Below are 13,491 nucleotides of genomic sequence, written 5' to 3'. Positions count from 1 at the left end.
CAGAATATTCTCCAGATTTCCTTGCGAATGTTTCGTGTTTCTAAATCTAAAGAAATTACTGAGTAGTAATAGGTTTAGGTAGAGTGAAGAGACTGTCAAAGGCCTATTTTGAAATCGTTAGACCTATTATTTCGAATTAATTAAAAATGTTGGAAAACTGGAATAAGTGTATTGGCTAAAACGAGATTATGTGAGACAAAACGTTTTGCCATAAGAATGTATTTCATTCAACAAGTTGCTAATTTATAAAACTGTTCTCGTAACTGTAAGCTATCTGGACGGGACAATCACCCTTTCGTGTTGTATAGCGCGGCTGATCGCCTGGCAATTATTCGGAAAAGACGATGTTACATTTAGAGTTACCGGTTTCATTTATATTAAAATAAGATAAGACAGTCGATTTAATCGACGTTCCTGAAAAGAAGTTTTTTTTTAACTCTATATGTTTCATAACTCATATGCAACTTATATGCAGTATGTATAATTGGACGTGGATTATTATAATAATTAGCCGAGATGAATTTAAAATGAATTATTTTAAGTTAATGTAAACAATTCATATTGTGTATGTATGTCAAATATCTCAAAGACGTGTGCCGCTAAATATACGAAAGCTTATGATATCAAAGTAGGTCACATCAGACATTGGACGACAAAAAGCAAAAAATATAAAAAGAACTCGTTATTGTACCATATATAAAAAATCAATATTATCTGATATATTACAAATATACTTTACTTTTTACTGTGCACTGTGCTGTGTTTTTACTGTACTTTTTTTGTGCAATATAGTTTCTGCTTAAGACGTTGTTTTAATTGCTAAACTTTTAATCTCTAATTTAGATAAGTCTATCTGAAGTGATGTGTTTGTAACAAAACATCATGAGCAAAATCACTGTGTGTGACAATGACTGCAAAAATGGTAGCCTATGAATAATGAGTTTAAAACGTATTATGCATATTTGCCTCTTTCTGGTAATCCATCTACCCCTGCCACCGACAAAAATATAAAGAATTTTGAGCAAAATATTATGCATTATATTTTGGGCATAATAATACGCTTGTATTGAAAAACATTCTCTAAAACTCAGTGTCGGACATTGGCCGGCCCGTGTGGGTTTTGTATCTTTCTACAACTTAAATGGTTAATATGCAGAAAATATTTTAAGGTTATCGATGCTATAGAAGAAAATGACGAGAATTGAGAGAAAGGGAGGTAGTTTGTTCCTTCAACTTGTTTCCTCCAAGCAAACCGTTAATTCATAATGAATATGTTAGAATTGTAGATGAGACAATTTCATGATGTTGCGACGTAATTCCATTTCTCTATATTTAACCTATAAATACCTATATTACATTTAACTGTTTAATAATTTTTGTGACATCAAAAAAGAATTATGACATGAGACGTATATCTAAAATTTGGTGAGGCCAGGTTATTGTAGGAAAGACATCGCGGAACATGGAAAACATGGCTAAAAGGGCATATCGCATTGGCTCATTATCGAGTGCTTCGGATAATGAGGGTGAAGGTACTAGGGGTAAACGACATATGTAAGAAGTTAGATAACCATAAAACTACAAGGCTCGAGATCGTGGAATAGCCGAGCATTTCTTAAGAAGTCCGTAACGCACCTGTTCCATCCGCGTAAAAAGGTCGCGTCGAATCGGGACGCAGAAAAGGGTTTCTTGAACTAACATTCTCAGCCACCACCAAGAACAGAGACTACGAAGTAGAGGTAGTAGGAGCAGAGTCAAGAGTGGAAGTCAAAGATCAAGAACAGTCAAGAACGTCGAGAGTGGAAACAGAACAAGAATAGATTAAAAATAGAATAGTCAGAACAGAAACAAGCCGACATCAATAACAGTAGTGGCTATATATGTCGTGTGTATATCCATCGTATTGAATCCGATGGCGAAATAGGTATTAGCCAAACCAGATATACGATTTAGTAAGTCATTTTAATTCACTTTATAAATCTTTTCACCATTACGTATCGATTTTATATTATTTCTATTTTACTTCTTTCATTTTATATATTTTTTACATTATTCATTTAAATAAACAACCTTGTCCTTGTATATTAATTTACGCAAAGAAGAAAGAAAGTAAATTTTTAGTTACAGTATTCTATTTACAGCATTGCTTACTCATTAAAAACTCAACAGTAAGAGTAAGTTCTAAGGATCGCCATATATAAAAGATATTCTTGTTTAATCCAAGTAAATTATACTGATTCTATAAAAGTTTAAACAGAGGTTAAGAAACCGGAGTTTGTTTATTTTTAAAAGAAACCATAAGACCATGCACACTAAATATATGTATAATAATACTTACTCTAGGAGGCGGTGGCGGAGGTATATACAAGGGTGGTGGTTTATATCCCATCGAAACTGTACTAGAATTGCATGAAAATGGCGGTGTCCTTTCTCTTGATATTGATCCGATGGGACTATCAACTCCGTGGGTGGACAGCAACGTGAAGGAACTATCCGCTGTTAAGACCTTTGGTTTATTAAAGGCTTCAACTATATTTAAGGATCGTGGACGATTTGAGAGTGGCTTCAGTTGTCCCTAAGTGTCATAAAAACTATTTTAAATTATCTATACGGTAAATGAAACAATGTATTGGGGAAAAGATATTTTTATGTAATTTAAAGCGAAGTTGTTAATATAAATTTCATAGTAATCAGTAATATATGTCATATCAATTAATTTTAAAGGATTTACAAAAGATAGTGTTACTATATATTAATCGCATCGAGCACATTTGTTTCCAACTATATGTTGAAGCCTCACTGACAGGCTTCACTTTTCAGTATGTATCATTTCGTCGAAGTGTGAACAAACATGTGTTATGAACAAATTAGTGTGTTGAAACGGTGTGAATTTGTACCGAGTAAAGTGCTACCCCACCCGCCGTATTATCCACACCTTGCTCCTTATGATTACTACTTGTTCCGATCAAAAAATGAGTCGATTCGTGGATGGCCTCGAAAATCATCGAGATGGAATTCTTGAATTGCTTGAAAGATTAGAAAACGTAGCGGCCATCCATGAACAATTCTTTGACTAAAATAAATTGTACCGATTTTCCATAATAAAGCTTCAGACTTAAAAAATCCTTTATGTAATTCAATTCTCTGATAAAACCATAATTCTACCGCTAAAAAAGTTCTGAAATTTATGAGCAAAAAAGCGAACCAAATGTTTTCATAAGCTTCTTTTGAGGCTAGCTTTACAACATTAACAGAGTTTTGCTAAGGCCAGCGCAGATAGTAGCCAGGAGAAATTGTATCGATCTCAAAGTTGGCGCTATTCGGTGGAGGTTTAAATTGTTTGCTCAAATCACATTAGTTTGTTAACAGAGAGTCGAATTTATATTTTCACTAGATTCGAGCACCATAGGATGAACATTCCAATTAATTCTCACCTTCCTTGTCGAACCCATTTGTAAGACTTCTTCAAGCTTCATATCGTTTCATAACTGAAATTTTCGGACACTAGCGTTCACTTAAGCTTTCATTACTGAAAACATCATAAAATTTTTAATAATACTGCGTTGCATTTTTAATTTTTTTTTAAAGCAAAAAATATGAAAATGAAAATCATCTTCTGACAATTTTCTAAACGTAATTACTTTTGATTGAGTGAATGAATGATGAATGATTTTCTATGGACGGTTATATTTTTAACGCGCTATAGTATGGCTTCATTGAATAACTATTACTAAAGATATGAGAGTTCATGGAGTTAACACCATTTAATTACATGGGTAGCAGGGACCTCAGCAGCCAAAAGATGTTTATAAGGTAAAGATGTAAGGTAAGGTTAAGCCACTTTTTCCAAATTGGTTCTAATTTAGAAATATTCAATAAATTAATTACTCTACTATTTTTGAGCATTAATGGCCATTTATAATGTAAGTATATATGTGGTAGGTTGAACTGAGTCTTTTATACTGCTTCTGGGATCTGTTTCAGGCATTAGGCTCAAAATCCTTGGTATCGCCTTCCGATTTTAGCTATATCTTGATGTAGCCCCACTCCTTTGTTTAACGCTTGTGTCATGTCGAAAATTTATTGGGGAGATATTCGAGCTCTAACTTTGTGGTAATTTGGTAATAAATTATCGGTTACATTCTTGTAATTCGATGATTTGTGGTTGCCAAGAAAGTTGTGAACAATACTTTGAAGCGATGGTACTGCTTTCAGACATCAAATCATCAGGCATTAAACATTTTGTAAATTTTGAGTTATCAAGTCCGAAAAATGTGATTTCTTTGTTTTTTGCATGTGACAGTTTTGGTAACAACTTGGTTAACTACTGGAAAACCGGTCCTTTCTGGAAAAGTGCGTTGACAAGGTTTTTAATAAGGCCAAGTTTAATACAATAAAACGTCTTATGTGGTATAGAAGACTATATAAATCTTCATGATGGGTACGTCTCGGCCACACCGTTCACACATAGCAAAATTGTATGAATACATATTGCATCCCAGCCGTGACCAATAATCTGTAATGAATATACAAATCAAATAATATTTCGAAATTAAGTACAAGTAATTTATTTCCCAAACCTTATATTGTCACAAATTTTTCATTGATGTTCATTGTATTGGATCTTGGCCAAAATTGTACGCATTGTGTCATAGCATTCCTTAGTTTGTACTACGTAGGCAATCGAATGGAAGGTTTTTTATCTCCAATGTGGAGTAGAGTTGCCTTCAAACTGTACCTAGAACCATCTATGAACAAGCGCCATTAATTTCGATCATATGATTTTGATATCATCCAACATATCATTGCAGAAACGCATGCCAATTTCTATTTTGAAGAACGGTAGAATCGCGTGATTTCTATTTCTGTATATAGTAACTTGTGTTTTAGGTTCAGGATGTCTAGTTTCGTATAGCCACGGTGCAAGTAACTCTAGTTTTGTTTTGATAAATTCAAATCAGAAATCAAATCAAATCTGCGAAATTATATGCTTTCATTCTATAACGAAATCGTTTTCATTAAAAATTAGTAATCATTTACATGATTTGTCTGTTCTCTATATAATGTTGGTACAGAAAAAATAAAGTATACATTTTCACCAAATGAGGGTTTATTCTGCACGCATTACAAAACTATTTCAGTGTCCATGGATTGTCAGTCTTTAGTACCAGATACTGTGGCTAAAGCAGGTACTGTAAATGGGCATCTTTGAGTGCATTTGTTATGCTTTCTCCTTGTTTACTGAACATATAACATCCAGAAAAACACTTTGAATAGGTTGTGCAACATTATCTATACATTTTCATAGGTCCCGTACCACACTCATAGCACAAAAACAAGTTCGAAATAATATTTAATGCAACATCGTCAACTAACCGTTATAAGAGCCTAGTGCTGCCACTATTCACGAACTCGAAAACTAGAACCAATTTTGGCACACAGATTGAAGGTCTGAGGCCCAAAAGTTGATTCAAATTTATTCGAATCGAATTTAGTACTAACAATTCGACTACATATTAAAATGTTATTCTTCATAAGCATCAAATTGTGAATTACATGTCACTTCGTTCTTTATTTGCAATACTCCTTGCATTTTAAATAATGGAGAACACTTATTATTATATACTACTTATTAAATTATTTGTAGAAAGATGTTTAAAGGCTATCGAAACTTAAACCAAAATGAAATATATGGTAAGTAAATCTTCAAGAATAGTAGGGACTTAGTGAACTGGTACGTTATGATCGTACAAACTTTGAAAGCGATCCACGAAAAGAATGCCCAAATAAATAAAACTCCTCAAAATATATTTTACTGTCTTGTAATACAACATTTCTAAAATGGGATGCTGAAAAACATTTCAGAGCAGCTTGATCCCAAAATTCTGGATCCTTTTTTGACTAGAAGGTATGCAATGGTGTTTACAATGAATTGACGTATTAAAAAATTCTTAAGTAAAAAATTAAAATTAAGAATGAGAGGTAGATTGCTGTTATTTCATAATATTTGATGGTAATTAAAAATACTTCACACTTCACTGAATAGATGTTACAGAGTAGTTAATACGAGTGTTGTCTTTTATATTTATTATTCATGAAAATGTAACCATATATTCTTGTAATGAGCCCAACGATATCTCAATTTTATAATAAATCTTGCATTGGCGATGTTTAACAATTAACGCAATACCGAAATATAAAATCAACCCTCGTAATTATATGTACATATTATATTTTACTTACCCAAGAATTGCTGAGAGTTCGTAGGTGTTGTGAATACATTAAATCGCCAGACGTATTGTGCCTTTTCATTTTCCGCAGATGGTTTCGTGGGATTGTCGAAATGTTTACTTGGGTGCCTTGGTCGGCCTTCATGTTGATGTCCTGAAAATATGTAACACATGTATTACAACACAAAAAGCTACAACATTATTACTAAATATCTCATATTATTACAATACATTATAATAAAAAAAACGTCGAATAATTTCATTTGGACGTTTTAACCTATTTTTGTAGACAATTATCATTATTTACTTAATAATATTCAACGTATATTTCCAGGAAGAGATGAAAGAATTTTATAGTAAATATGTCGTACGAAATTTACATAGTATTACCATAAATATAGTAAAACTATAATTACTTTTTTATAGAAACATTAAAATATCATCGTCGAACATAAATTCCGGAAATGCAGATCGCACAGTTATACCATTCAAATGATTTATTAGGAAAAAGAAAAACCTTTATTCGCAGCATTAAAATTAGTTATGCCATTGTTTATTAAAGCTTGAACAGAAACATACATTAATTTATTTAGTATTATTCCATTCTATAGTATTTTGTATTCTGCCAATCTTAAAATTTATGAAACAGCGTGTTTTATATTAAATGTTACAAAACTTATCAATATTTACTGAATTAACCACAAAAATAATCAAATACATTAATGTATTTAGAATTATTCCATTATATAGTATTGTGTATTCTTACAATTATTAAATTTATGAAACAAAATGTTTTATATTAAATATTACAGGAGAAGTTATCAATATTTACAAAAATAACATAAAAATACATAAAATAACATAACACATAAAAATACCACTATTATAGACAGAATTGATCTATTAATTGATTTTGAATTCGACATAATGTGATATAACTTCTGACTTTTAAGTAATCAAAGAGTGGACATATTTTGTGTTTTTTTTTTAAATAGTTATATAAATAAAGATGAGTTGCAGTTATCAGACGAGTGAAAAACGAATGATGGTCAGATGAGGTAAAGTCTGATAGACACACCTGTAATCAAGGTGGCCACTACTTCATTTAAACTTGTTTAATTAGGTTTTGATATATTTTGTATTTGATATAGTGATTTGATTATAAATTTAAATTTTTTTTCAAATTTAAAACCAAGCTTTTAACAAATGGCGTACAGCAAAACCAAAATCTATTAGATACAGCAGCTCAAGTAAAATAGCATCAATGCGAGATATAAGTGGAACTGCCTAAAGGTTGGATTTTGGTCGATCTAATATCCACTATATTCAACTAAAACATGTATGTACTTAAATTATATAAGCGTTGCGTCTATTAACCTATAACTTTATCATAAAAAAATAAAACCTAATCTATATATAACACTTCTTCTAATTTACTGCAGGTTGTCTAGTAGTTATATCGCTTCCATGTTGCCGTGGTTTAGTAAATTTATTTCATGTTTTGCGGCGACGTCTTGGGTATTTTCGTGAATACATTTGATTTCGAGGTCATCGTTCAGTTATTTGTTCATTAAGTAGCGATAAGCATTGGTTGAAGCAATGGAAAAGCATTATTTTGGCAGCGTTTAATTACTAGTCTGTTGGATGTTTTAGTGCAACCCCATATTTGCTTCCCATATAGGTGTTATTAATGACTAATAACCCAATCACTTTAATCCTAGAACAATTTGGAAGTATATTCTGACTAACCAGTACAGTTGTTTAATTTTATGTCTGAATTTTGTTTTGTGCACAGCTTTTCCTCTAACGCGATGTTTTCAATTTAACCTACCATCGATATGAATGCCGAGGGATGTCACTTACATCCAGTAATTTATCGACCAATCACACAATATAAAACTTTGGTAACGATCACATTAATAACATTTGGAAATAATTACTGCCTTCTTAACCTTATTAGAAACAAGAAGAAATATCAGGTAGAGAAAGTAAATCAACCAAAGAAAATACTATTAACAGAGCAAATGAATAATCTAAAAATCTATTTAAAGACGCTACCAGCTCCTCAGAGGAATCAGTAAAATACCATAATATTAGCGACGAAGATAATAGTGTTGTAAGTCAGTATGTATCACTTGTTGCATATCTGGAAAATCAATCAAGTTATGATACAGTTAGAAAACTTTGTGATTTTTATATATTTTATATATTCAATTGTTATCTTACGTGTTACTAAAGATATTCTAATTAAGATTCATACATAATGATCCAAATGTATATAATATTTTATTGTATGTTCGTATTGTGGTTACCACGGCTCCATGGATCACATTATTCCTTACTCTGGTTCTTATAGTAGCTTATAGTATATACCCCGTAGTCTTAGGCAATCGAAACTACTTTTAGTTTAAATTACTGTATTACAATATCCAAAATATAAGATCTAAAAACTATATCAAAGAGTGATTATTGTAAAAAGTTATTCGAGTTTTATCTTAAGCGGCGCCAATTCCCCCGTGTTTCCCGTAATCATTAACAAATAGAGAAGAAATATTTACTACTCCTATGGTCTAATCACAGAGACGTTCTAAAAACAACTTTATGTTACTGTCACGCATAAACACAAAAGGCTTTGATCAAGAAACTATAGATCGAACATATTCAAGACAGAAATACAAATTAGGCAGTTGCGGTAATTCAAAAATTGAAATTACTTACATATATTTATATAAAACTTAATAGGTATAATTCGGGTCTTCTCGTTGTGCATTAGGATTGGTTCTGAATTTCGAATTCTCGCATGGTGCTAGCACATTTGTCGCTATATAAAGAAATAGAAATCACGCTATTTGACCGTTGATAACATGTATTTCTGCAATGACATCAAAGGTTATTTGTGTGGCTGACACAAAGTTTACGAAATATTTAACGCCTGTTGAAGCATCAAGACGGCCATCATTTCAAAGTGTTGTTCACATGTTCAATGTTGTTCGGTGCGAAACGATCAAAGATCAAAGAGGATTTTGGGATGAAGCCATGTGCGATTACTATTGAACTAATGCGTGAAACAGATTCCAGTATAAAAGTTCAAGCCTCAATAACTCAGTTCAACCTCTGTTTTTGATTTATAATTTTTAATTCAATAAACAGCTTTTTGTTGCTCGGTTTCAAAACCGTATATGCTTGTATTATTATCAATATTAGCCCTACGAAATGAATAATTCGAATTCACATATATTCTTGTTTAAAACAAATTAAAATCGTTTTAAACATAAATTACCGAGCTGAACCAGGTTTAATTTAAAAAATGCTTGATAAATTAATTTACTTAAACTATTCCAACATAATGTATATACAATATTTTTAAAATATTTGCTAGTTGATATTTTTACTGACATTATGAGGCATTGTTACACTAAATACGAAACATGATTATTATTTAACTAACTTATGAAGGATATTTTTAAATTTAAAGTCCAATACAGTTTTCAAGTGTATACGAAACAAAAATGGAAAAGTTATTTGTATTTAAATTTACTTATCAAAACACGAATCTTCTTGTTCAAAAAATATAAAGAATCATGACCTATAAACAGCGACAGTGTAATGAAGTACGCAAACCATTTAGTTTTGGTAAAAGTATTAATGTTGCCCAATGAACTGGTATTCAGATCAATGACCTCGTATGATAAAAAAGCTTTTACTTCAACTGTTAAATCTAATATACAAATAATCTTTTTTATAGATTTTATAATGTTTGTAAATCAATGTAACATATCGAGTTATTTAAAGAATAAAATCAATAATTTTCGAATGATCAGTAGATAAACTAGGATTTAATGTTACTTCGTCTTTTCAGCATTCTTTACTATTAATTGTACTTCTCCTGAATATAATAGTAACAATAAGTTAATGGTTGTTAATGAACTTATCAATATAAAAATATTTGTTCATAATTTTCAGGAATATACAAAAATGTTATTTGAATGTCCCGCTTTAACCAAAATCAAAGTTTTTACATTATTCTATAATATGTTTTTTGCACGTAAAAAATCAACAATATGAGTTAAGAATGTCATATTAATATATATGTAAAGTGATACTTTGCTATTTAAAAATATTTTAATTCAAATAATTCAGGGAGCATATTCTTATTTTTAGACTAAAAAGTAACTGTAGTGTTTTGTTTTCAGGTTTTAATAAAAATTGAGCAACGAGATTCTCAAATTCTTATAAAATCCATTTATATGCATTGTTTCCTCAAGAGAATTTAGATGAATGATCTAAATTGTGGCTTTCTCTGGTAATCTAACGCTTTCGTGACCATTAAGTCGGTCTTTTATTTGTTTATACATATTTTTGAGAGAGCAGGATGGAAATTCTCGTCGGTCAGTTAACTGAGAGATTTAGACATCTCTATGATGCCAAATGTAACTTTTCTATACAACTACATTTTTGGAAAATGTTAATCACCCCAAAGAATACAATTTTATGTAGTATTTTCTTATTTTTGATATATATTTTCTATCCTATACAATAATTTCCTTTCCCTTTATGATAACAATATTTTATATATTAAAAATACATCGATATATTTTTATTATATAACTAACAACAAATAATAAATTTGAGAAATGATTGTTTAAGTGTTTTCAGACTGCTTACTTGAAAGGTTGCTATTAGGATTCATATTCCAAAGTAAACACTTAAATCCAAGTCACTAATTTAAATTAAAAATAAATAGTATAAATAAATAATAAATAATAGTTACTGCTTGTTAATCCAAGTTGTAAATAGTAATGTTTTTGAACCGAAGAACTATATTTATTACCCTATCATATTATATGTGGCTTATAATTACATTTTATTTTTATACCTTTATTTATAATTATATTTTGTAATTTGACAATATTTAGTAAAATTTGTTATTTATATGTTCCCCTAATTCTAGTTTAATCTAATTTACCTGGAGAGACATTCTGGATTAATAACACTCAGCTTATAAGAACTACAATGTTCTAGCAACAACTACACTTTCCCACCAACAAGCAAAATTTATATTAAATTTAGTCGGTTTAATATAAGTTATTAAAGATGGTTAAGCGGTAATTCTACCTTTGGAATCCCCAAGTGGGATTTTGTACACATTTTTCTATAGTATTAATACGAACATTATATTATACAAAAGCTTTTATTGTTATATATCGAACCTGTACCGGTAGATATGTGGTTAATTATAAATCTTAAAACGATTATGTAATTTTTTTACTCAGAAATCGCGATTTTTAAAGCATGAATTTTATAAATGTTTTGTCACGGACATACAATGTTTGTTTACTGTCTCAAGATACACTTTACAAACGACTTAATATTGAAAATATTGGTTTAGCACAAGATTATAAATCGTGATTGCATATCTAATGTAATATATGCTAGGTTCCTTTATTTGCAAGAATATAACCATTTTGATTTAATTTTATATTTATTTTTCTATCTTCGCTTGAGTTTTAGTAGTTTTAAAAAACATTTATGACAATATTATTCTATAGTTGTCATCTTTAAGTTTCTTTCATTTTAATGCACTTTTTGATAAATATCATTTAGACTTAGCTTTTTTTGACTTCCGAATTGGAACTGTGTTATGGAATGCGAAATGGAAAAAATTAGTTGACGTTTCGTAATCGACACAGATATCATTTTCAAGGCGGAAGTTAGTCTACTACAATCGGAAAGCGAATAATTCAGATATGAGCGATGGCTTAAGTCTAAAATAAATAAATAAAATAATCTAAAAAAATAAAATGTAATTATGATTTTAGGCTTATTTCTTAAGTCATTATTGGTTCATAGTTGGTGCTTAAGGAGAATGTCTACTTATCAACCAATACGTTGCTAGATGTACTACATATAGTATAGGTATCCACCTCCTAAGCAGATCACACTCTATTATTTTAATTCATGTCTTTTTAGGTCTGTCTCAGAATAAGATCTTATCTCAGAATTGGTTTCTTAACTATGTACAATTGCCACTTGATGGCAGTTTAACACATTTGTTTTTAGATTGGTAAAAAATGTTGCACTATTTAAGCCTTGAATAGTTAATCCTCTCTTAAAAGATTTGTATCCAAGAGCTATTCTAACAATCAAATATTTGATCAAAGAATAAAAGAACCTCTCCTGTGTTCATAGCTTCTTTCGGAAGGGGATTAATTTCTAAAATTAAAAAATATATATTTGAATATTAATAATCATTATGAGTAAAGTTATCCCAATATACAACAACAAAACACGCAATAACGATCATACATTTCGTTCATACTTAGTCTAGTCAGTTTAGGATTTTTAATATTATCAACCCTTCTTTTAAACACAGCTGGACACTTCTTCAAACGAAAACGATTCTATTATTTGTGCACCCGGATACACAATATAATGCTAGATCGAGGATGCATTATACTTATATTGTACTACCGATTAATATTGTGCTAATGAACTAGTGACTAATCATTTAAACACTAAACTGTATAAAAAAAACTAAACACACTACAAATAAACAACAAATCCATCATATAGACGAAATGGACCAATCAAATACTTTCGCGACTCTTAGCATAGCAATTAAAACAAGTAGTGCTTTCAAAGTAGCAACATCTAAATATTGGACGTCGCGAAATGTTTCTCCAATATTGCCTATAAAGTTAAATCCCTATTTTATCGACTGGGATTGAACCAATAATAATAACAATCCAGTATAGCCGGTTGAAAACAGAACGAAAATCTAAAAGTTTTTCGCAAGTTCTTTAAAGTCTCATTTGTAAAAATAATTTTGATGGACTTTTTTCCAACTATGGAAAGCTCATTCGCCTTTACTTTTTATAATTCTGACTTTTCCTTTTTCCTCATTGAAGCAGACTTGACTGTTCCCAAATGCAAACAGAGTATTGTTGTATAGCTTCATTCTTGTCCATCTTCCCGGTTTTTAACTAGGATTAAGAGAAAGGAAAATATATTATAATATTTGTTAATTTAATTATTTGAATCAAATATAACAACTTCATAAAATAAAATGGAATAATATATATACTCTTCTTAATATCAAATTCAGTAATAACTTTTTTTTTAAATATATTTTAAAGTCTCCTTTTACCAACTAGGGGTTTATCTAGACTGGACCTACAGTTTAACGTGGGCTCCGAACGACAGTCCTCAGCATTAAGCCTACCGACTGGCGAGTGACCAACTTTAGAAATCATCCCAGAAG

At 30.4% G+C, this 13,491-nt stretch overlaps 2 protein-coding genes across 7 annotated transcripts in view; one reads left to right on the top strand and one right to left on the bottom strand.

Annotated features, from left to right (window-relative positions):
- The window catches only part of LOC143193282 (calcium release-activated calcium channel protein 1), an 86,531-nt gene that overhangs the window by 13,066 nt on the left and 59,974 nt on the right, over nt 1-13,491 (bottom strand). For 2 of the 4 annotated variants that reach the window (XM_076399398.1, XM_076399394.1), the window contains exons 1-3: nt 11,197-11,334; nt 6,244-6,384; nt 2,339-2,575 (exon numbers count right to left, since the gene is read on the bottom strand). In XM_076399398.1, the coding sequence (XP_076255513.1) occupies nt 2,339-2,575; nt 6,244-6,384; nt 11,197-11,208 (390 nt within the window). In that variant the 5' untranslated portion in view covers nt 11,209-11,334. Of the gene's footprint in view, nt 1-2,338; nt 2,576-3,434; nt 3,577-6,243; nt 6,385-11,196; nt 11,335-13,491 lie in introns of those variants that run through there. The other 2 variants (XM_076399395.1, XM_076399396.1) reach the window with 2 other exon arrangements.
- LOC143193281 (methyl-CpG-binding domain protein 4) overlaps nt 1-13,491 on the top strand; it is a 56,278-nt gene that overhangs the window by 24,624 nt on the left and 18,163 nt on the right. The window lies entirely within an intron of this gene.

Source organism: Rhynchophorus ferrugineus, unplaced genomic scaffold (genome assembly GCF_030347505.1).
Source record: "Rhynchophorus ferrugineus isolate W39M unplaced genomic scaffold, kcgeb_rfMv2 rfM3, whole genome shotgun sequence".
Lineage (NCBI taxonomy): Eukaryota > Metazoa > Arthropoda > Insecta > Coleoptera > Curculionidae > Rhynchophorus > Rhynchophorus ferrugineus.
Note: the sequence above shows the minus strand (reverse complement) of the source record. Positions and strands in the feature narration are given on the sequence as shown.